This window comes from Protopterus annectens, chromosome 3.part1 (assembly GCF_019279795.1).
Source record: "Protopterus annectens isolate FY-2018-M chromosome 3.part1, PAN1.0, whole genome shotgun sequence".
Lineage (NCBI taxonomy): Eukaryota > Metazoa > Chordata > Ceratodontiformes > Protopteridae > Protopterus > Protopterus annectens.
Genome location: NC_056732.1, coordinates 1,451,210,879 through 1,451,236,343, shown reverse-complemented (window position 1 = coordinate 1,451,236,343; position 25,465 = coordinate 1,451,210,879). Strand labels below are relative to the sequence as shown.

General features: G+C 43.8%; 1 protein-coding gene across 1 annotated transcript in view; it reads left to right on the top strand.

Moving 5' to 3' along the window:
• SLC25A40 (solute carrier family 25 member 40) overlaps positions 1-25,465 on the top strand; it is a 1,199,913-nt gene that overhangs the window by 210,221 nt on the left and 964,227 nt on the right. Inside the window, exon 5 of the mRNA XM_044067526.1 lies at positions 22,998-23,065. Coding sequence (XP_043923461.1) covers positions 22,998-23,065 — 68 coding nt within the window. The remainder of the gene's footprint in view (positions 1-22,997; positions 23,066-25,465) is intronic.

Below are 25,465 nucleotides of genomic sequence, written 5' to 3'. Positions count from 1 at the left end.
TTTTGTCTGCAGAATGCAATTACTGGTGCCAGGCACTTTGTAAAGACCCTGGGCACAGTAGATAAGCCAAAGGGCAGTGCAGAGAATTGGTAATGTATTGAGTCAGCCTTGAATCTGAGATATCTTCTGCATAATTGTCTGATTGGGACATGCAGGTATGCCTCTTTTAGGTCTAGAGTCACCAGCCAAGCATTCTTGCCCAGCATGGGCAGAAGCTGCTGCAAAGTCATCATCTTGAATTTTGGTATATCCAGGAATGTGTTCAGAATTGATAGGTCCAGTGTTGGTCTCCAGGTCTTGTCCTTTCTGGGTACCAGGAACAGTCTTGAGTAAAATCCTAGTCCCTGCTCTTGCTCTTGTACTTGTTGAATGGCCCCCATGTCCATGGGGGATGAGACTTGTTTTTGTGCCTCTGCCCATTGGTTTTTGGCAGATCTGGCCAGCCGTTTGCCTTTGGCAGGGTATGGAAATGGAACTTGTAGCCTTGTGACACGATATTTAGAACCCACTTGTCCTCGGTTATAATGTGCCGGTTTTGAGAAAAAAGTGCTAATTTTCCCCCTAAGGGTGCTGCCAGGAGATAAGTGCGTGGTGCAGGCAGAGGGAAGTCATTGGGACTGTTTCCTGTATGGTTGTGATTTGTCTTCTCCAACTTTGGAGGTAGAAGCACCCCATTGCTTTGACCTGTAGGAACCTTGCGCCTGGGATCTGCCTGTAGGGCGTCTGGATCTGTCCCTTTGAGGTCTGTCTGACACAGGAAAGGACCAATTCTTTGTAGGCCAGTGTGTACTAAACCTAGGTGGCTGTACTTGTAAAAAAATCTTTGACAGTTTGCATAAATTTAGCTTTGTCCTCCATTTTCTTTAATACCTCCTCTGCCTTAACACCAAACAAAGTATATGCTGTAAAGGTGCATCTAATAATTTAACTTTGACATGATCAGATTTTCTTCCTTTAACCAAGCATGCCCCCTAATTACAGAACCCGTAACTGCGGTCCTGCAGGAGGCCTCCAAAGAATCAAAACCACATTGCAAAGTATGCTTTCCAACTTGTTCAGCTGCAATAAATCCTGCATTTCCTTGTTTTCTGTCCATTCAGAGTTTAATAACATTTTCTGTTTAAGCAATGCCATGACATGTTGCTGATATTTGAGCATATGAAACTGACAGTTTAAGGCCCTTATAGCCAAGGTAGCAGATGTGTAAACCTTTTTTCCCCATCTATCCAGTGCCCTAGAATCTCTGTCAGAGGGGGTAGGGTTTTTTGCAGCAGAAGCCTTAACTCCTTTGGGACCATAAGAAATAGTTTCTGGGTCTGCAGCAGGGTTTTTAAAAAGGAATTTGAGAGTCAGGAACCCTGTAATATCCGTCAGGCTTAACAGGAGCTGGAGGTAAGGAGCCAGGGGTAAGACTCCGAAAACACATCATCTACAATATCTAACACAGGTGGAATGGCTAGTGGCCTGTGTTGAGGTAGTAAAAGGAAATCCCTGAGCCTCTTTTTAGATTCTGAAAAATCGTGGCTCTCCCAGTGGAAATGCTCCCTCATGGTATGCAAGGTTTCCCCAAAAGAATAGTCCTCTGGAGGAGAAGCTGAAGTTATAGATTCTTCAGCATCGGAATCCTCATGGAGGGAAGAGAATATTCCTGATCAGAAGAGGAATCAGAAGAAATAGAGACCTGATCTGAAGATTCATAGTCAGTCTCTTGCCTAGGCCTCTTATCAGAAGGGGGGTGGGAACCCCTGATCAAGGTAATTAAGTCTTTGGCCATTTTGAGCATCTGTTTTTTTGGGCATAGAGGCCTGTCCATGTGGCTCTTGAGTTTGTTTCTTTGCTTTAGTAGGTGCTTTAGTCTTTGCCTTTGAAGCTGAGGTTGGCTTAATGTAAAGATGTTTATGTCTGAATACACCCTCAGAAGCCGGTGCCTGCTCAGCTCCGGACCCATCTGAAGGAATAGTATCTGAGGCTCCAATACCTTGAGTTTCCAGCGGCATGGCCAACTCCACATGGGAGTCGGTAGCAGGCTGCGACTCTAAAGTAGCGGGCGTCAGGGGCTCAAAAGCGCCTCACTGAGAACCGGCGACTGGCTTAGGAGAAGCTTTGTTGTCGGTTTTGGGCCTCTGTTGTCTATCTCTCTCCTTTTCTTTGCATTTTTTGTTAACTCCTGTAGTCGGGCGGCTATCCAGTGACATTTCTGGATAATTAAACCGGCGTCCAAAATAGTTTAAAGCAAAATCAAACCGACGCTTAATAGTGTGTTGGTTAAATCTAGCACAAAACCGACAACCAGCAACGTTGTGATCAGGGCCTAGGCAAGGAATACAGTAAGAATGAAAGTCCTTATGAGGTATTTGCTTTCCACAAGAAATACAATTAACTTTTTCTGACATCAGTCTGGAGCACGAAAAAAGTTTCCCCAACGGGGTACTTAGCTTTATTGAGGACTTTGGATCTGAAACTCGAACACGAAAATCTCAGGAGTCGGCCGACCGGCACTTGTGAACTGCTTCTGCTTTGGGCACTGTGCGGCAAGAAAGACTAAAAGAAAATGGCCTGACAACCTGACATCAGGGAAGGGGTGACAGCAGCCGACGCAGGACCCAGGACTTTGGAATTCAGGCCGGCCGAGGGCAACCTGCCAGCAGGATTACCCAAATGTAATGACTGCAACAGTGAAACACAAAGAACATCTACGTGGTTAGTATGTTAATCTTATTCACTTGTACACTAGAAAACTTTCCTTACTTTCCTCAACTGCGATGGCTGCACTATTTCACAAGGGTAACAACGTAAGAAAATACGAACATTTTTATATTTTATTAACCCCATTCACTGCTTAGGAATGCACAAGCTCTCTAGCAGATCTTTGTTTGAAAAGCAGATAGCTAGAATAATTGCTCTTTATTCCTCTCACCTATTTAAAATTGAAAGGCAATTCAGAGATTAATAAGGTAAAATCAAATAAACTCTAAATCTACACACAATGGAAATAGCTGCAATGCTGCTCAATAATCCAATGGAACAAGAAGGCACTCAAGGGGAGTTCAAACTCAAGCCATACTAGAAAAGATGGAAATATGCAAACAAATCCTATACAGCTAAAACTTTGGGGCTACTAACCTTTGGAAGAAAGCACTCTCGCTAGCACATTACAAGCATCAGTCTAACGCAGCAGGGAAGTGCCCCATACTTTGTCTCGGAATTTTGCTCATTGTTACCTCCCCCATTCTCAACGTATGCGACTTTGAGCCATGTTAGTGGATTTCTTCTGATTTATTTCTTATAAAAACTGCATTGCCACCTACTTTTTGGCGTTTTCTGTGTTAGAAACAGTATTTAGAATACCTAGAGCCTGTTTATTGTATTTTTTGTGTTGCACTTAATTTAAAATAGTTTTTTCTTAAAATGCAATTTTACCCGCCTCTGACATAGCAATTTTACCTGCCTCTGACATAGCACACACGTGTTGGGGTCATTTATTGCACTGTTCTGACTAGTTTGCTACTTGTGTGTCTCTGCTATCCTTAAACAAAAACAAAAAAATCTTGCTATTTTCCCACTTTCTGTAATTAAAAAAAAAAGTTCAGTTAGAGTTGCTGTAATGAACTGTTTATAAGTTCCTTGCAGGACAGTGCTTACTTGGGCTAAAGGGAAGTCTCTGTGTTCACCATTGGCAGTGGTTAACACTGAGCATCCTGCCTATCCCTGTAGGAGAGGTTACTGCCAAGAAACTGTAGTTTTATTGGCCATTTTGGGTCAATTCCAAACTCCTTGATCTCTCTCTCTCTTAAAACCCTGCAGCCGCGTGGTTTTAGCGTCTTTCCAGGCTTGATAGTTGTTGCTGAAGCACCTACCAAGAGGAGAAAACGCTGAGAGAAGAAAGGAGCCACTTTTGAGATTTTAAGTATTTTCTTCTGATTTATTTCTTAGAAAAACTGCATTGCCGCCTACTTTTCGGTATTTTCTTGCTTGCAAACTTTGATATCTGTGTTAGAAACAGTATTTAGAACATACCTAGAGCCTGTTTATTAAATTTTTTGTGTTTACACTTAATTTAAAATAGTTTTTTCTTAAAATTGCATTTTACCTGCTTCTGACCTAGCACACACGTGTTGGGGTCATTTATTGCACTGTTCTGACTAGATGTTTATCGTGTTACCCTGCTGCAGTCATCACACTTGGGTTATCCTGTCGTCAGGCGGTCCCGCAGTCGGCAGGAATTCCAAAGTCTTGGTCCAGAGTCGGTTGCTGTCGGTTCTTCCCTGACGTCAGTGCGCCAGGAGTATATGTAATGCAACCAACGCCATTTTCTCCAGTCTTTCTTGCCACGCGGTGCCCGAAGCAGAAGCAGTTTCCCAGTGCCGGTCGGCCAACTCCTGAGACTTTCGAATTTCAGACCGAAGTCTTTTATAAAGCTAAGGACCCCGTTGGGGAAACATTTCTTGCCTCAGACAGATGTCGGAAAAAGTTAACAATTGTATTTCTTGTGGGAAGCAAATACTTCCATAAGGATTTTCATTCTTATTGCATACCTTGCCTAGGCCCAGACCATGACGTCACTAGTTGTCGTTTTTGTGCTAGGCTTAATAAGCGTACTATTAAAAGACGCTTTGATTTCGCATGCCACTATTTCGGTAGAAAATTTAACTACACTATGCTGTCGGAGCAACAGACTACCGGCGTGCAGAAAAAACGCAAGGATAAGGACAGGCAGCCTAGGCCTAAGCCAGATTCTGAGGCCTTGGCTGGTCCGGTCTCCGGTCCTCAGTGAGGCTCCGACGCAGCCCCTGACTACCGCAGATCTGGAACCCGAGACCGCTTCGGAACTTTTGACGGAATGTACCAGGCCGACGCAACCATTTTGTTCAGGCCCTACCAACGACATTGCTGAAAAAGATGTCGGTACTGCAGAAACTCCATCGGTTTCTGAAGACGTTTTCAGACCAACGACGCTCACCATTAAAACATATCCTAAGATGAAGACTCCTATTAAATCTAAAAGGACTACACTTCAGTCCCCTGTTCAAGGCCCCATGCCTAAGAAACAGATGCTCAAAATGGCTGAAGATTTGATCTCTTTAATCAGGGGTTCCCAGCCCCCTCCAGACAAAAGGCCTAGACAAGAGGAAGATTATGCATCCTCTGACCAAGTGTCCATTTCTTCAGACTCCTCTGAGAACCAAGATTACTCCTTCTCTCCTTATGAAGATTCTGATGCTGAGGATTCCATTCCCTCAGCTTCTCCTCCTGAAGACTACTCCTTTGGGGAAACTTTACACACTATGAGGGAACATTTTCACTTGGAAGGTCAGGACTACTCTGACTCAAAGAAAAGGCTCAGAGAGTTTCTTTTACTCCCCCAGCACAGACCACTTGCCATCCTACCAGTTTTAGACATTGTGGATGATGTTTACTTAGAATCCAGTTTGAACCCAGACTCTCTACCTCCTGCACCGGCCAAGCCTGACAGATACTATAGAGTGCCTGATTCCCACAAATTTCTTTATAAAAGCCCTGTTGCTGACCCAGAGACAATCTCCCAGGGTCCCAAAGGGGCTAAGGCTTCTATGGCTAAAAATCCGGTACCCTCTGAGAGGGATTCCAGAGCACTAGACAGGTGGGGGAAAAAGGTTTACATCTCAGCCACTCTAGCTATGAGGGCACTAAATTGCCAATTTCACATGCTTAAGTATCAGCAATTTGTAATCTCTCAGTTAAAGCAAACAATGACCACTCTCCCTCAACAGTCTGAATTGAAAGAAATGCAGGATCTGTTGCATGCAACTGAACAGGTGGGCAAACATACCTTACAATGTGGGTTTGATTCTTTGGAGGCCTCCTGCAGAGCAGCTGTCACTGGGTCTGTTATACATAGGCATGCTTGGTTAAAGGAACAAACTCTGCCTGATCATGTTAAAGGAAAGCTTCTAGATGCTCCCTTACAGCAGGATGTTCTTTTTGGAGTTAAAGCAGAAGAAGTCTTAAAGAAAATGGAGGATAAGGCAAAATCTATGCAGACAGTCAAAGATTTCCTACAGGTACAGCCCCCTCGCTTCAGCAGAAACTGGCCAACAAAAAATTGGTCCTTTCCAGCTACTGACAGACCACAGAGGGGTAAATACAGACGTTCAAGAGGCAGAGGACCACCACAAGCCCAGTACAAACCTCGCCAATGGGGCACTACAACACAGGTCCCAAACTACAGAAGGCAAACTCAATGACTTGCACCTCATCTGACCAAGCAACACTCTCTTGGCAGCCCCCTTGGGAGGAAAACCCGCACTTTTTTCAGACAACTGGCACATTGTCACAAAGGACAAATGGGTCCTAGACATTATCTCACAAGGATACAGATTCCATTTTCACACCTTGCAAAGGATAAAAGGAATGCCAAACCTGCTACAAAATCAATGGGCAGAGGCACAAAAACAAATTACAGCTCTCATGGACATGAGAGCCATTCAACTGGTACCTACTCGAGAGCAAGGTCAAGGATTTTACTCAAGACTCTTTCTAGTGTCCAGAAAGGACAATGCCTGGAGACCAATTCTGGACCTTTCAATTCTAAACACTTTCTTACAAGTACCCAAATTCAAGATGCTAACACTACAGCAGCTTCTTCCCATATTGGGCAAGGAAGCATGGCTAGTAACGTTGGACCTCAAGGAGGCATACCTGCATGTCCCTATCAGACAAAGTTGCAGAAGATACCTCCGTTTCATTGCAGGTTCAACCCATTACCAATTCTCTGCACTGCCCTTTGGCTTATCTACTGCGCCCAGAGTCTTCACAAAATGCCTGGCACCAGTAATTGCATACTGCAGACAGGGGAATTCAAATATACCCATACCTGGACGACTGTCTCATCCAAGCAGAAAGCAAGGACATTCTCTTACATCATCTGGCTTTTGTAAAACATCTACTAAATTTCCTGGGGTGCACAGTAAACGAAAAGAAGTCAAAACTAGTACCCTCACAAAATATGACATTCCTGGGTGCCAGCTTGAATACAACGGCCCAGAAGGCTTATCTGACGCCAGACAAACTACAACTGACTCAATATTTCAAAACAATGGCAACAAAGACCCAATTAACTGCAAGAAAAATTCTGTAGGCCTTGGGCTTCATGGCAGCTTGCATACTACTAATACCATTTGCAAAGCTGCATATGAGGAAATTACAGTGGTACCTAAAAAGCGTATGGTCTCAACACAGCCACAGCTTGGACACAATGATATCTCTGATTCCCTGCCTACAACAGGAGTTTCTATGGTGGTCACAGGCATGTCATCTCAACAAGGGTCAGCCTTTCACTTTGCCCCCAGCCAGGCAAACTATCACAACAGATGCATCAGACTACGCCTGGGGGGCACACATGGCAGGACAATGCGTTCAAGGCGTATGGACTGCAGATCAAAGGAATTTGCACATCAATCAAAAAGAGATGCTAGCTGTACAGAAAGCTCTGACAGCCTTCAAGAATCTATTACATCCAGGACAACTTACAATAAAGACGGACAACACCACAGTAATGTGGTACATAAACAAACAAGGGGGTACTCGCTCCTACCCTCTATGCAGGCAAGCAATGATCGTATGGAACACAGCTCTGGCTTACCAAGTTCAGTTACAAGCTCAATTCCTGCCAGGAAAGAAGAATACATTGGCAGACGACCTCAGCAGAAACATCATGGATCCCCACAAGTGGGAACTAGATCCACAAGCATTTACAATAACTCAAAAATGGGGCTTTCCAGACATAGACCTGTTTGCCAGTCCTCAAAACTACCAACTAACAAAATTTTGTACAAGGACACTTCACCATCAAGCTTGGAAAGTGGACGCTCTCTCTTTCAATTGGAAAAACCTGACAGTATATGCCTTCCCTCCATTGCCTCTCCTCACAAAGGTACTTCTGAAAGTCAAAAAGGAGAGACCACGACTGATTCTCATAGCCCCAGACTGGCCACGCCAGCACTTATACCCACTATTGAGGAACATGGCCCACGGCCCACCTTGGATATTACCACAAATTTCCCATTTACTCACACAACAAAACAATCAGATTCTTCACAGCCAGCTCAAAACCTTAAATCTGGCTGCATGGCAAATCAACTAAGCATCCAGCCAGCTCCTCTTTCCCAAGCAGTTATGGATGTTATTCTTGAAGCTAGGAGGCCAAGCACCAGGAAGGCTTATTCGGGCAAATGGAAAAGGTTTTGTGCCTGGAACCAAGCCAAAGGCCAAGACACAATTCAGCCTCACATGCCTCACATTCTACAGTATTTAACTGAGATGTTGCACAAAGGACTTTTTCTCCTCCATTAAAATCCATGCTTCAGCTAATTCAGTCCACTACAACACGGATCCACCCTTATTTTCGCATCAACTTCTAAAGCAGTTCCTCAGAGGGGCAAAAAACATTAGGCCACCCAGGAGAGCACCTACACCAACATGGGACCTCAGTTTTGTTCTGGAAAAATTAACGCTACCTCCCTTTGAACCAGCTTTCGCTGCAGATCTACAGTTCCTATCATGGAAGACTGCCTTGCTGCTAGCAATAACTTCAGCTAGAAGAGTCTCAGAGCTACAGGCACTAATGGCAGTGGAACCTTTCCTCATTTTCCATCAAGACAGAGTTTCTCTACGAACTAATCCTTCCTTTATGCCTAAGGTGGTTTCCAGTGTGGCTTTAAATCAAACCATCCACTTACCCACCTTCTTCCCAAATCCACAGAACAAAGGTGAGAGACTCCTGCATTCCTTGGACATTCACAGGCAACTTCATTACTACTTGGACAAAACTAAGACTTTCAGAAAATCTGACCAGCTCTTTGTATCCTGTGCTACAGCTTCACAAGGGAAGGCTATATCAAAACAAACCATTTCCAAATGGATAGGTCATTGCATACGTTTCTGCTATACCCATCATGGAAAACCAGTTCCTGCTACCATTAGGCCCCACTCTACCAGGGCAACAGCTACTTCTACAGCCTTTCTCAGGGGGGTTCCAACTAAGGAGATTTTGGAAGCTGCAACTTGGAGTTCAGTACACACCTTTACCAAACACCATCACTTATAACTTTACTCTAAGACTCTGGCGGGCTTCGCCACTCCAGTTCTGCAGGGCCTTCTAGCCTCCTCTAACCCTCTATGATTCCTCCACCCATCCTTAGCTTTGGGATTCAACCCAAGTGTGATGACTGCAGCAGGGTAACACGGTGAACGTAGTACAGTTTTGTACTTACCATAAATGTAGATGTTCGAGTATACACCCTGCTGCAGTCCAGGTTACCCTCCCTCCATACCCTCTTATCTAACTGGCTAAATCTCTATAATACCTTCCTGATGTATTTGCTTATAGCTGAAGGGATTTTGTGTTTGTGCAAAGTTTACTCAATTTGGTACTAATTACTGACCACCTTTTTGGGGCACCTGACATCTGGGGCAAGAAAAACTGAAGAAAATGGCGTAGGTTGCATTATATATACCCCTGGCGCACTGACGTCAGAGAAGAAGCGACGGCAACTGACGCCGGACCAAGACTTTGGAATTCCGGCTGACTGCGGGACCGCCTGACGACAGGATAACTCAAGTGTGATGACTGCAGCAGGGTGTACACTCGAACGTCTACATTTATGGTAGGTACAAAACTGTACTTTTGCTACTTGTGTGTCTCTGCTATCCTTAAACAAAAACAAAAAATCTTGCTATTTTCCCACTTTCTATAATTTAAAAAAAAAAGTTCAATTACAGAGTTGCTGTTCTGAACTGTTTGTAAGTTTCTTGGAGGCCAATGCTTACCTGGGCTAAAGGGAAGTCTCTGTGTTCACCAGTGGCAGTGGTTAACACTGAGCAGCCTGACTGTCACTGTAGGAGTGGTTACTGCTAAGAAACTGTAGTTTTATTGGCCATTTTGGGTCAATTCTAAACTTCTTGATCTCTCTCTTAAAACCCTGCAACTCTCTTTTTGCGCAGTCTTGCGCACAGAGTAGCTTTGGGCAGCACCGGTTAGCTGGGGTATACTATTCCAGGCTCCACAAAGTGTGCGCTGCAGATTTTCCCTTAGAACTAGGCAAGCCTCAATTCAAGTGCTTCAGATCAACTGCTCTTATTGCAGCACTTGCATAAACCAAATCAGCACTTGTCCAAATCTCCTAGACAACACTATTATTTTCCAAATCTCCTGGACAGCACTATTATAATACAGCATAAGACCCTCGATTGTCCGCAAGACAAGTGAAATTTACTTTTCCAAGCATGCCCAGAGGTCAGCTTCAGGTGTACTCTCCAGTTCATCTGGTGGAATTTGGCATCCTGAGGCAATGTCACAACTGCCTCATGTATACAGACAACCCTCTCCTCTTACCTCTAGACACAAACACTTGTGAGAGATGCAAATATACAGCCAGACTAGAGGCTAAGCGCTCTCAACCCATGACTGTAACAGACAGTCAAGAGGAGAAGACACACTAGCATCACACCACCAGTCACACATGGATCTACAAAACAAGCACCAACAAAACATACACATAAATACACAAAAACATATTCTGAGGCACTAGATACCAATCTGAAAAAGAAACGGGGCCCTCCAAAGCAGACAAGCAAGTAACATGCACCTCCAAACACAAGCCAGAAAACACATAATTCACCTCAGCAGTGTGCCTCACGACAGCCCCTAAGGCAAAACACCATACCCAACACTCTAGTAATAGGACACTCTATAGTAAGGCACACAGATGTTCCACTCACCAGGCTGAACAAGGAGAAGGTTACTGTCAGCTGCCTGTCGGGTGCTAGGATCTGCCACATAACACAGGCACTTGGGTCACTCCAGAACAAGTACAAGTATGATGCTGTCATTGTACATGTTGGTGTGAATGATCTAAGATGTACCTCCCTGGACTACATGAAAAGAGACATTGAGCAGCTCTCTGATCATGTACCCCAAGCTGGTATGACCCTGACCTTGAGTAGCATACTACCTTAACCTAGAATGATACCACATTACAAAGACAAAATGATCAATTTCAACAATTTACTAAGCTTCTGGTGTCATTCTAAGGGGATCCAGTGTCTGTCTGCCTGGGATAACATGATAGACAAGCCTCGCTGTTTCGCCAGAGATGGTTTACACCTGTCACCCCTAGGCTTTCGAATACTGGCCAAGGCTCTTGCCGTCCCCATAGTGCCTTTTTTTTAGGCAAGGCTCAAAGGACAAACCAACCACCGTAACCAGCACAGGTAACCAAAAACTAAAGGTAATGCTACTCAACACCAGAAGTCTCAACCTCAAAATGCACGCACTCGAGGCACTCCTCAGTATGAAGAAAATCGATGGTTGTGCAGTGAAGGAAACCTGGTTCGAGGCTCCAGAGAGCACCCCAGCACTACCAGGTTACAATTCATATCATACCTTCCTGCCTCAGTTACCGGATCGCAGTACAAAGGGCGGAGGTGTATCCATATTCATCAAGGATACCCACATCTCCAAGTTAGTGGCGCAGCATGATGCCCCAGAGATCATCCATGTGCAACTATCAGCAGGCAAAACCACATTTCAAGTCGTAGCCTGTTATAGATCACCCACCATGTCCCAAGATGCTCACTCAGCATTCCTTGAGGCATCAGAAAAAACGTCCTACCCAACACCATAATTTTGGGTGATTTCAACTACCCTGGTATAGACTAGGCGAACTACCAAAATTCTAACTCCTATGCCCAGCGGTTCATAGAATTTATAAGTTCAAATGCCCTTGAACAACTGGTATGTTCTCCCACTAGAGGGGACAACATATTGGATTTAGTCATCACAAATATGGGTGCCCATTGTACCACACCCAATGTTCATAGTGTTACCCTGCTGCAGTCATCACACTTGGGTTATCCTGTCGTAAGGTGGTCCCACAGTCGGCCTGAATTCCAAAGTCTTGGTCCGGCGTCGGTTGCTGTCGCTTCTTCCCTGACGTCAGTGCGCCAGAGGTATATGAGGCATCAGACACCATTTTCTTCAGTCTTTCTTGCCGCACGTTGCCCGAAGCAGAAGTTGTTCGCAAGTGCTGGTCGGCCGACACCTGAGATTTTCGAATCGAATTTCAGTCCGAAGTCTTCAAAGCTAAGTACCCCGTTGGGGAACCTTTTCTTGCCTCAGTCCGATGTCAGAAAAAGTTAACAATTGCATTTCTTGTGGGAAGCAAATACCTCATAAGGACTTTTATTCTTATTGTATACCTTGCCTAGGCCCAGACCACGACATCACTGGTTGTCGGTTTTGTGCTAGGTTCAATAAGCAAAACTATAAAGCGACGCTTTGATTTTGCACGACACTACTTCGGTAGGAAATTTAATTACACTATGCCATTGGAGCAACCGACTACCGGCATGCATAAAAAATGCAAAGAAAAAGACAGGCAGCCTAGATCCAAGCCAGACTCCGAGGCCTCGGCTGGGCTGGTCGCTGGTTTCCCGGTTTTCAGTGAGGCACCTACGCAGCCCCTGGCGACTGCAGAATTGGAACCCCAGACCGTTTCGGATTCTCAAGCAGAGAGTTCTAGGCCTACGCAGCCATTTTCTTTAGGCCCTACCGACGACATTGCAGAAGGAGAAGCCGGTGCTGTGGTAACACCTTCGGTTTCAGAAGGTGTCTTCAGACCGACTACTCTCACCATAAAATCTTATGCTAAGCTTAAGACTCCTCTTAAACCAAAAAAGACTGCACATCAGTCTCCAGTTCAAGGCCCCATGCCTAAGAAACAGATGCTTAAAATGGCTGAAGATTTGATTTCTTTAATCAGGGGTTCCAACCCCCCCCCCCCCTTGACAAAAGGCCTAGACAAGAGGAGGATTATGCCTCCTCTGATCAAGTGTCTTATTTCCTCAGGCTCCTCCTGAGGAACAGGATTACACCTTTCCCCCTTATGAAGATTCTGATGCTGAGGATTCCATTCCCTCAGCTTCTCCCCCTGAAGACTATTCCTTTGGGGAAACCTTACACACCATGAGGGAACATTTCCACTGGGAAGGTCAGGACTACTCTGACTCAAAGAAAAGGCTCCGAGAGTTTCTTTTACTCCCCCAGCACAGACCACTTGCTATCCCTCCAGTTTTAGACATTGTGGATGATGTTTACTTAGAATCTAGTCTAAATCCAGATTCTCTGCCTCCTGCTCTAGCCAAACCAGATAGATATTATAGAGTGCCTGAATCACACAAATTCCTTTACGAAAGCCCTGCTGCTGAACCAGAGACAATCTCCCAGGGTCCCAAAGGGGCAAAGGCTTCTATGGCTAAAAATCCTGTACCCTCTGAAAGGGACTCCAGAGCACTAGATTGGTGGGGGAAGAAGGTTTACACCTCAGCTACTCTAGCTATGAGAGCACTTAATTGTCAATTTCACTTGCTTAAATACCAACAATTCCTAATGTCTCAAATAAAACAAAAGATGAGCACACACCCTCAACAGTCTGAATTCAAGGAAATGCAGGATCTGTTGCATGCAGCTGAACAGGTGGGCAAACATAATTTACAATGTGGATTTGATTCCTTGGAAGCTTCCTGTAGAGCAGCTGTTACTGGGTCTGTTATACGTAGGCATGCTTGGTTAAAGGAACAAACTCTGCCTGATCATGTTAAAGCAAAGTTACTAGATGCACCCTTACAGCAAGGATGTCTTATGTGGGGTTAAAGCAGAAGAGGTTTTAAAGAAAATGGAGGATAAGGCAAAATCTATGCAGATGGTCAAAGATTTCTTACATGTACAACCCCCACGCTTCAGCAGAAATTGGCCAACAAAAAATTGGTCCTTTCCAGCTTCTGACAGACCACAGAGGGGTAAATAACAGGTGCCCAAGAGGCAGAGGACAAGCACAAATCCCTTACAAACCTCGCCAATGGGGCACTGCAGCACAGAAGGGAGGAGAAGACAGGTCCCAAACTACTAGAAGGCAAACACAATGACTTAAACCTCAAACTGCCAAGCAAAACTCTCTTGGTAGCTCCCTTGGGAGGAAAATTAGCTTTTTTTACAGACAATTGGCGCGTTGTCACAAAGGACAAATGGGTCCTAGACATTATCTCACAAGGATACAGATTCCATTTCCACACCTTGCAAAGGATAAACGGAATGCCAAACCTGCCACAAAATCAATGGGCAGAGGCACAAAAATAAATTACAGCTCTCATGGACATGAGAGCCATTCAGTTGGTACCTACACAGGAGCAAGGCCAAGGATTTTACTCCAGGCTCTTTCTAGTCCCCAGAAATGACAATGCTTGGAGACCAATTCTGGACCTTTCAGTTCTAAACACCTTCTTGCAAGAACCCAAATTCAAGATGCTAACACTACAGCAGCTTCTTCCCATGTTGGGCAAGAAAGCTTGGCTAGTATCATTGGACCTCAAGGAGGCATACCTGCATGTCCCTATCGGACAAAATTGCAGAAGATACCTCTGTTTCATTGCAGGTTCAACCAATTACCAATTCTCTGCACTGCCCTTTCGCGTATCTACTGCGCCCAGGGTCTTCACAAAATGCCTGGCACCAGTAACTGCATACTGCAGACAAAGAGGAATTCAGATATACCCATACTTGGATGACTGCCTCATCCAAGCAGAAAGCAAGGACATTCTCTTACAACATCTGGCTTTTATAAAACACCTTCTAAGTTGCCTAGGGTACACAGTAAACGAAAAGAAATCAAAACTAGTGCCCTCACAAAATATGACATTCCTGGGTGCCGGCTTGAATACAACGGCCCAGATGGCTTATCTGATGCCAGACAAACAACTACAACTAACTCAATACTTCAAAACAATGGCAACAAAGACCCAACTCCCTGCAAGAAAAATTCTGCAGGCCTTGGGCTTCATGGCATCTTGCATACTATTAATACCATTTGCAAAACTGCATATGAGGAAATTACAATGGTACCTAAAAAGCGTATGGACTCGACACAGCCACAGCTTGGAAACAATGATACCTCTCATTCCCTGCCTTAAACAGGAGTTTCTATGGTGGTCACAGGCATGTCACCTCAACAAGGGTCAGCCTTTCACCTTACCCCCAACCAGGCAAACTGACAACAGATGCATCGGACTATGCCTGGGGGGGCACACATGGCAGGATGGTGCGTTCAAGTCATCTGGACTGCAGATCAAAGGAATCTGCACATCAATCAGAAAGAAATGCTAGCTGTACAGAATGCCTTGACAGCCTTCAAGGACCTCTTACATCCAGGACGGCTTATAATAAGGACAGACAACACCACAGTAATGTGGTACATAAACAAACAAGGGGTACACCCTCCTACCCTCTATGTAGGCAAGCAATGACCTTGTGGAACACAGCACTGGCTTACTAAGTTCAATTACAAGCTCAATTCCTGCCAGGAAAAAAGAGCACATTGGCAGACCTAAGCAGAAACATCATGGATCCCCACGTGTGGAAACTGGATCCACAAGTATTTGCAATGACAACTCAAAAATGGGGGCGCCCAGACATAGTTTTGGGGGTTGGCAAACAGGTCTATCAGCTATCAAAATTTTGCACAAGGACATTTCACCATCAAGCTTGGAAAGTGGACACACTCTCATTCAGTTGGAAAATGCTGACAGTATACGCCTTTCCTCCATTGCCCCTTCTCACAAAGGTGCTGCTGAAAGTCAGGATGGAGAGACCCCGAATGATACTCATTGCCCCAGACTGGCCACGCCAGCACTGGTACCCACTATTAAGGAACATGGCCCAGGGCCCACCTTGGATTTTACCACCAATTCCTCATCTGCTCACACAGCAAAGCAGTCAGATGCTACACAGCCAGCTCAAAACCTTAAATTTGGCTGCATGGCAAATCACCTAAGCAACTAGCCAGCTCCTCTTTCACAAGCTGTTATGGATGTTATTCTGGAGGCCAGGAGGCCCAGCACCAGGAAAGCCTACTCAGACAAATGGAAAAGATTTTGCGCCTGGAACCAAGCTAAAGGCCAAAATACCCTTCAGCCGGACATACCTCAGATTGTACAATATTTAACTGAGATGTTACACAAAGGACTTTCTTTTTCATATATTATAATCCACGCCTCAGCTGTTTCAGCTCACTACAACACGGATCCTCCCTTATTTTCACATCCACTTCTAAGGCAGTATTTCAGAGGGGCCAAAAACATTAGGCCTCCCAGGAGAGCGCCAACACCAACTTGGGACCTCAGTTTTGTTCTGGAAAAACTTACGCTACCACCTTTTGAGCCAGCTTTCTCAGCTGACTTAAAGTTTATATCATGGAAGACTGCCCTGCTGCTAGCAATTACTTCAGCCAGAAGAGTCTCAGAGCTGCAGGCGCTAATGGCAGTAGAGCCTTTCCTCATTTTTCATCAAGACAGAGTTTCTCTATGAACTAACCCCTCCTTTATGCCAAAGGTGGTATCCAGTGTGGCTCTAAATCAAGCCATCCATTTACCCACCTTCTTTCCAAATCCACAGAACAAAGGGGAAAGACTCCTGCATTCCTTGGACATTCACAGGCAACTACGTTACTACTTGGATAAAACTAAGGTTTTTGGAAAATCTGACCAGCTTTTTGTATCCTATGCTACAGCATCACAAGGAAAGGCCATCTCAAAACAGACCATTTCCAAATGGATAGGACATTGCATAAGTTTTTGCTACACCCATCATGGAAAACCAGTTCCTGCTAGCATAAGGCCCCACTCTACCAGGGCAGCAGCTACATCTACAGCCTTCCTCAGGGGGGTACCAGCCAAGGATATTCTGGAAGCTGCAACTTGGAGTTCAGTGCACACCTTCACCAAACACTATCACTTACCACTTTACTCTAAGACTAGAGCTGGCTTCGCCACTGCAGTTTTGCAGGGCCTTCTAGCCTCCTCTAACCCTGTTTGACTCCACTTCCCATCCTTAGCTTTGGGATTCTACCCAAGTGTGATGACTGCAGCAGGGTAACACGATGAACATAGTACAGTTTTGTACCTACCATAAATGTAGATGTTTGAGTGTATACCCTGCTGTAGTCCAGGTTACCCTCTCTCCATCCCCTCTGACCTAACTAAAACCTTTCAATACCTTAATATCTGATACAACCTTTGTGGTGTATTTGCTTATAGCTGGAGGGATGTTTTGTTTGTGCTAAACTTTTATTATTGGTACTATCTACTGACCACCTTTTGGGGGGCACTTGACATCTGGGGCAAGAAAAACTGAAGAAAATGGCGTTGGATGCCTCTTGTATACCCTTGGCGCACTGACGTCAGGGAAGAAGCGACAGCAACCGACGCCGGACCAAGACTTTGGAATTCAGGCCGACTGCGGGACCGCCTGATGACAGGATAACCCAAGTGTGATTACTGCAGCAGGGTATACACTCGAACATCTACATTTATAGTAGATACAAAATTGTACTTTATCATTCCCTGTCTGGTCAGATCAGACCACAAACTGATAACCCTGGACATCCTCACCCCTCCATGTCCCCCAGTCGAAGAAACCATTGTAAAAAACCTTTCCAAAGCAAACTTCAAACTACTTGCTTCAGAAGTGGAAAGCTTCACTATTCCCTTGGAGAAGGATAATGATATCCAGGATGCAGAATCCTACACCAAGACACTTTGTATACATCTTCAGGATTGCATGGACCGTGCTGTCCCAAATAAAACCAAGACTCCTTCCTCAAGCAAGAAGAAACCAGTCTGTTGGACCCCAGCCATAAGCAAACTATACAATAAAAGTAGGAGACTTGTACAAAAAAAGGCCAAATCTCAAGTAGAAAAATCATCCCTGATCAGCATTAGTAAGAAATTGAGGGCCCTCATCAAGTCAACTAAAGCCAATTTCAAAAAGAAAGTTGCCAAGGATAATCATAAGGCCTTCTATGGTTACGTCAGAATTCTAAATGGCAACGCTCAGGTCTGTTCTGAGCTAGTACAAAATGGAACAAAATACACTGACCCCACTGACATTGCCAACATCTTGGCTGACAGGTTCGGTGCAGATCCCCCCCCCCCCCACCTGCAGGGTCTATTACTATTCCAGGGGATTGTGTAACTCCAATTATTACTGATACGTTGGCTAATAAGGCTCTATCTAAAGCTAAAAACACTGCCTCCATGGGACCAGATGGTGTCCCAGGCTGTGTCATACACGAGCTCCAAAATGAATTAACCCCGCATCTGAATACCCTGTTCAGTCTCAGCTTGTCGACAGGATATTTGCCCATAGAATGGCGCACAGCAATGGTGGTTCTGCTGCACAAGGGTGGGCCCACGACTGACCCTGGGAACTACCGACCAATAAGCCTGACCAGTAAGGCAATGGAGCGAATCATTATGGAACTCATAAATGGAGAGATTGGGAACCTCCAAACACTTGACCCCACACACAGTTCGGCTTCTTCAAGGGCAGATCATGCCTCCCGAACCTGGTGGACTTCTTTGAGACAGTTACTCAGGCTATAGTTAAGGGAAAGGAGGTACACATGGCTTACCTTGACCTTGCTAAAGCATTTGACACCATTCCCTATTTGGGTATTATTGATTAATTTACCAACCTGGGGATAAACCCTTACGTCACAGGATGGATCGCAAACTGGCTCTCAGACACATCCCACAAAGTAAGAGTAGCGGGATCTAATGTCCGAATCCAGACCAGTAACGAGCGGTGTGCCTCAGGGCTCTGTCCTGGAGCCCCTCCTGTTTGGCATATACTTCTCAGAAGTACAGGCAAGCACTGAAGGGCTGTGGCTGACCAAGTTTGCGGACGACTGCAAACTGGGTGCTATAATAGAGTCTCCGGCCGACATGGATATCCTCCAGAAGGGCCTTAATGAGACTGATGCATGGTGTCAAAGTCATGGTCTCAAGCTAAATGCTAAAAAATACGTAGTAATCCCCTTTGGAAAAAAACAGAGTACCCGCGAACTACCACATAGGAGGTAAGCCCTGAAATCTGAAGAAGTAATAAGGGATCTAGGGACCCAAGTAGATGGTCAGCTTTCCTTTGATAACCATGTTGCCAAGGTGGTTAGAAAATCCTTCTGTGTGACCCATCTGATCACGAAAGGGTTCACATCAAGATCTAAGGATGTAGTGGTGCCCCTCTACTCTTCCCTCATCAGACCCATTAATTGAGTACAATGCACCAATTGGAATGTACCTGGCCAGGCATCTCCAGCAGCTGGAGAGACCACAGAGGTACCTCACTAAGAGGATTACTGGCCTCAAACAGTTGCCCTATGCAGCATGATTGAAAAAACTAAGGCTTTTCTCTGTTGCATACTGCCTTCTCAGAGGCGATCTCTGTCTAACATACAGAGCCATGTCCAACCCAGAACTGCTGAACATGCTCCATCTTAGCAAAACCAAATCTACTCAAGCTACACGCTCTAGGGACATTAAACCTCAGCACAACAATGAATAGAACATGCTGGAGGGATAGATTCCCTTCACAAAGACTTCCCTTGCTATGGAACAAGGTCCCGATCTACATAAGACAGAGCCCCTCACTATCACTCTTCAAGAGGAACCTTGATGACTGGATGGGTAACAGAAAGTTCACACCAGGGATCATGCCAACAGCTCTACTAGATAGGGGCCAAGGGTACTAGCTGCTAGATCAAGGGCCTAGGGAACTAACCAAAGGAGTGGTGAATACCGCACAACGTGGCTGGGCTAATGTATGCCTTTGGGCAGATAGCCCAGTACCTACCTATGAACCTATAACAGCACTGTAAACACATTTACTACTGCATGCAGTTTCCAGAGAAGCGTTGTGATACAACCCCTTTGGGGCAACATAGCAAGAGGTTTCCTAGTTCGATTCTTGGCTGAGGTGCCTTCAGTATTGGAAGTCGGGGAGACCTACTTCATCCAGCAGAACTGCAGCGTGTGTAATGGATAACTGTGCAGTTGAAAGGCTCGCTTATTTGCAGCGCTAAGTTGAGGAGAGAGGGAAAAAATGCCCTCTTGGAGGGGGATGGAGGTTTTTTAACTCAGACTGATAAAAAAGGGGTTCTGCTTTCTACATAATTGCAACAAACCAATTGCTACAAATATTACTGCTTGCTGCATTCTAAGTACCGTTCATGGAGCATTGAAGGAGTAAGTGCTTCAGCCGTGATTAAACTGCGATACCGGTGTTTAGTTTATATAATGGCTGAATGCTGGCACTGCACTACAGTCTGATCATTTGCTGCCCCCTTTGCCTCATTGTAGCTATGGTCTGAGCATGAGTAAGATGTTTGGCAATACAAGATTGTGCTATTTTTATGAAGTTAAAGTACAGCTTGTTAAATGTTGCCCCTGAAGTTGTGGTCAGCTTTAAAGGCTGAGATTGTTTCTTTGACAGTAAGCTTTTTAAAATAGAATATAGGGCACTGCTCAGCCATAGGATAGAGATGTGAATGAGGGTGTTGTCATTAAATCTTTATGGAGAGAGATATGGGATGGAATTAAGTTTGCCAGAGTAGTAATTGTTTCTAATAGAAGGTTTCTGCAGGAAGATGTAAATGTAGCTTTTTTTTTTTTGGCCCCAGTGGCTGGGTTAAAGGTCATGTGCTTTTATGTCTGTAATCTGTCCAGTTAGCAGTTTTACTGTTTTCCAAAAGTATTTAGGAGAAGCTGACTGCCTATTTTATTTTATGTAGATGAGCTTAGCAGAATTAATTGCAGTTCTGTTTTTTTCCTGAGACCGAGAAATATTGGGTGCAAGGTTTCATTGCATTTTTTCCATTGTCTCCATGCCCTGTCTTTGTTCCATAAATGTTAGTCTCATTTGTGGATCGCTCTGCTTAGTCTGTCTGCTATCACGTTGGATTTTCCAGGGATGTGCATTGCTATCAGAAAGCGTTGGGAGAAGGTCGCCCACTGCCATTCTTTCAGGGCCTCCTGACAAAGCGGGTAAGACCTGGTTCCTACCACATATACAAAGTGTACATGACTTTTATTTGCATGTAGATAGGGCTGTCAGCACAAAATAGTAGAAAGAGGACAGTATTTTACAGGTGGCATTCACATTCTTATATATTATGGTTGAAAGGCCATAGTCATGGTACACTTTTCGCGCAGTGCGAAAATAGGGTGTTCCACATTTTGACCATTTGTCACACATTGCAATGGTCTGTGTTACACATTGGCCTCTTAGCAGGTTGAGACCTATGATGTCATCCCAGGCAGACAGATACTTGATCCCCTTAGAAAGACACCAGAAGCTTAGCGCTTGAAATGAATGTTATTGTCTTTTTTTTTTGTTCCAGGATTTCATGGGAAATGTATATAGTACTGGTAATTTAGGGGGAGGAGTAGGACTCCTTGTTTTTTTTTTAGCTATTTGCTAATGCCATTATGTTAAACATTTTCCATAAGATTTTCAATGGGAAGTATTTGTCACTTTAGAAGAACGTGTATCTAGATGAGCTAGGAGGGAATATGACGCTTTGGGTAAGGATATTTGCCCTTAAGTGGGTTGGAGTGTTTGTGGTTAAGGTTTAGTAAAATTGTAATGTACGCACATTAAGGAAAAGATAGCTGGGAAGCTGAGTGGGCTGTGATTGCACAGCATCATAGTTGGTGCCTCTACTTGTGCTAGCTCATAAAGTGGCTAGAAACTAGGCATCACTTAGTTTTCTTTGAACTTGTTCAGAGTACTTTTTTACTTTGGAGTAGTTTAATACAAAGTATGGGACATCTAGGCAAAGGGTGTTTTGGTATAGTGTATCCAAGAAGATTGGTAGATCATTTAAATTATCCAAAGTCTCATCCAGAAGTGTCCAGCAGTAGTTGTGTGGTTTCTGGAGACAAAAGTGGATTAGATGGATATACAGGTCTGGTACACAAGATGAGCAGAGTATTGATGGTGTGTAGAACAAGTGCAGCAAATGCAGAGTAAGTTGAAAAGCAGATTTAAATCTTCAAAAACTAGGGACTGTATGGTTACCTAGATATGCCACCGAATCAGGGCAGTTTTGGTTCTTTGGTTTGTTGTACTTGTTTAGATACATCTGTAGCTCCTCTGGATTGGCACATATGTACACAGGGCCTAGTTGTATGTGTTGGCATTATAATGAGAAAACCGTGAGCATTTGATTGCTGATTTGTGTGTGTGAAATTGGCACAGTTCTATAATGATCTGCAAGGTCTGCAGGTTAACACTTGTATTGCTTTTGTTTTTTTTTTTAATGGAAACGGACATAATATTGCTGACCTGTTCTACTCTTTTTAGAGCTGCCATCATGTCTTCTTATGATGACAGAAAGCAAAGGAACTAATAAAAGTAATGCTAACCGGCTATGTCTTGCACATCAAAATATTGTTCTGCTTGAGGTATTGAGTCAGTACCCTTGTCAAATAAAAGTTCAGATTGTCTTTTCTACAGTGGCAGCAAAGAAGTACATGCTAGGGAGCTGGAAAACCTCATCTTTTCCTTGACATCCTTTAAATGGTATTAATCCTGTTTTTAGGTAAGTTGTATACCAAGGTGGTATCTGGAACAATGTACATAAAAATTGCAACTAATGAAAAGTCTTCATTTTTATTCCTCTCATAGCCTCTTGGTGATGCTTTTTTTTGACAATTTTCTTTTTTCCCCTTATTTTTTTTCTTTTTGCACTGAATCATGTGTGCTTGTTTATTTTCAGTCGTGAACTTTTGATAAAAATAAAAAGGAAGAGTCCAGCGTTGGTTACAATAATACTGGTATTTTTCACAAATACATATGAAGTAAGTCTAGCATACTTTGTGTGTATTAAAGTGGAAATTTAATATGTGGACTATGTAGAAGTCGAAGAAGTAAAAATAAAGGTCTGAAACTTACAGTGTCTAGCACCAGTGTTACCTGCAATTTTTGTCTCTCTCTCTCGCTCTGAGGAGAATTTTTTATTTGTTATTATTGTTGTCGTCATTGTTTATAGCTTTTTAAGCAGCCCCTGTTGAACTTTTCTACAGGCTTACATTTTCAGTACTTTAACTTTTTTTTTTTTTTTTTCTAGGATGCATTCAGTAGCATAGTCCGAAATGAGGGTGTTACATCATTATGGAGTGGACTGCCTCCAACTTTGTGAGTTATGATAATGTGTACATTAAGTGTAAGGTACTAAAGGCAGTGTGTGATACAATGTCTGTTTTTGTTGTTGCCACTTGAGAGTCTTTTCCCACTTCTTGGTCCATGTCGACATGAATTTGATCACAAAAAGTATTTTCCAACGGTTCTGTATGGCAGTTCTGTATTATCTCTGCTCTTTCCGAGTTATCAGATTGCCGGTGATGACATGCTGAAACGGGTTTATATTAGCATGTCAACAAGACTATTAATCGAATGCCCTTACATTGACACATATTAAACGAAATCCCAAAATCTCGAACAACTGCAATAGTGATTTTTTTCATAGGGAAAAAATCACTGGGCCAACAGCAAACAAACCAAACTGACAGACAAAATAAAGTGGGGGGGCTGTGCCCCCCAACCTCTCCTACTTAAATATACCAACTCCGAGATCACACTACAGTACAGGAAATGGCAAATTCCTGACAATGGCACAGAAATTTTTTTTCCCTGGGAAAAAAATCGCTATTGCGGCCATTCGAGATTTTGGCATTTCATTTTATATGTGTTGACATAAGGGCGTTCGTTGAACAACCTTTTCGACATGCTAATATAGACTCGCTGAAGCAGAACAACGCAACTGCATAGTTAAACTGTAGTAAACCATGCCACATAAGTGTATTTACAGGAAAGGAGGTTTGAGGGGTTGAGCAGAACTTAAGACATTATGAGCTAATATGTCATGTAAATGATTTGTGTATACAGTTTATGTTGAAAGGAGTAGTGTGTTCCGAAAATCATCAGCTACATTGATAGAAAAATAAAAATGTAAGCTAACCAGAGTATTTAGGTACAAAGTACCAAGCTGCCTGGGAACTGACTGGGGAGAGACGAAAACGGGATAGTAGCAGTTTACTGAAATTTAATCTTGGGGGTCGACGTCATGACAGTGCAACAATAAAAGCAAGGTTCTTTCAGAGAGTCATTTGGGCATGTTTAGTATATATCGAATAGTGATGCAATGCTGTCACTGAAACATTTATGGCCTGCAAGTAAGGGTAGAATCGAAAAGATAGCCACATAATTAGAATGTTTGGTAGCCTAAGTAGGCAATATTGAAGAACTGTTTCCACAGAATCATAGAAACTACAAGGCAAATGGACCATCTGGCCATTTACCAGTGCCCACTTTTAGACTTTACCTCACCTTTTCAAAGATCTATAGGCTAGTTATGCCGAAAGTGAATTTGTGAATGCCTATCCAGTGTTCTAACTCCTTTCTAAAGGAAGCTAGTATGCCACATTGATCTGGAGTGGAAGTTTATTTTAGAGAAAGGGTAGTCTTTGCATGTTGAATCAAGTTTTGTTTATGGAGATTTAAGAGGTCTTGGGCTGCTGGATCCCTGATGGCCCAAAAAGCAAGGCACATATCACCCCTAAGGAATCTATAGGGTATTGTATTTAGGGACAGACTGTCAGTCTGTCTTGGTAGCTCAGATCTTCTAGCCCATGATCCTTTTTTGTTAGAAACCTCTGGGATCTGTCCAACTACCCAACATGTCTAGGGTCTATGTCAGATGAACGAAAATGCAATCTCTCGAATGCTCATATGAGTGAATAATCATAACATCGAAATTTATATTGTGGGGGGCTGCGCCCCCCACACCCCTGCTAAATATATATTCCTACTCCGAGGACGCACTGCAGTGAGTAAAGGGCAAATATCCCACTCTTCACTATACTGTGATCCCAAAATACCACTTCCGCTGTTATAATTTTTTGCTCATTTGAACATTCGAGAAATTGCATTTTCGTTTATTTTATCTAAAGTAGACCCCCATGTCTAGTAAGATACATCCCAGAAAAGGCATTGTATCCTATGATGGGCCTGATCAGTGTGGAATACACAACCATAAGGACTTTGGATGTAGAGCAGACATCCTTTGTGTTCAGCTGCACCAGATAAAAGAATTTCCTAACCACTATTGCAACATGGTGATCAAAAGAAAGGGAATTTGCTACCCATGATGTTCTTCATGTTTCACTGTTACAGACATCACACATGGGTTATCTGCCTGCAGGTAGCCCTCAAGTCAGCCCAAATTCCAGAGACTTAGTATTTCTGTGTCGGCTCCTGTCACTCCAGGACTGACGTCAGGTCGTCAGGGGTATAAAAACAGGCAGCCGATGCCATTACATCAGTTTTTCTTGCCGAGGAGCCCTAAGCAGAAGCAGTTTGCACGAGTGGCGGTTGGCTGCTACCTGAGTTTTCGTTTCCGAATTGAATCATCCTAAAGTCTTCTAAAGCTAAATACCCCATTGGGGATCCTTTTTTCTTACTCTAACCGATGTCAGAAAAAGTTAACAATTGTCTCGCCTGTGGAAAGCGAATACCACACCGAGATTTTCATTCTTA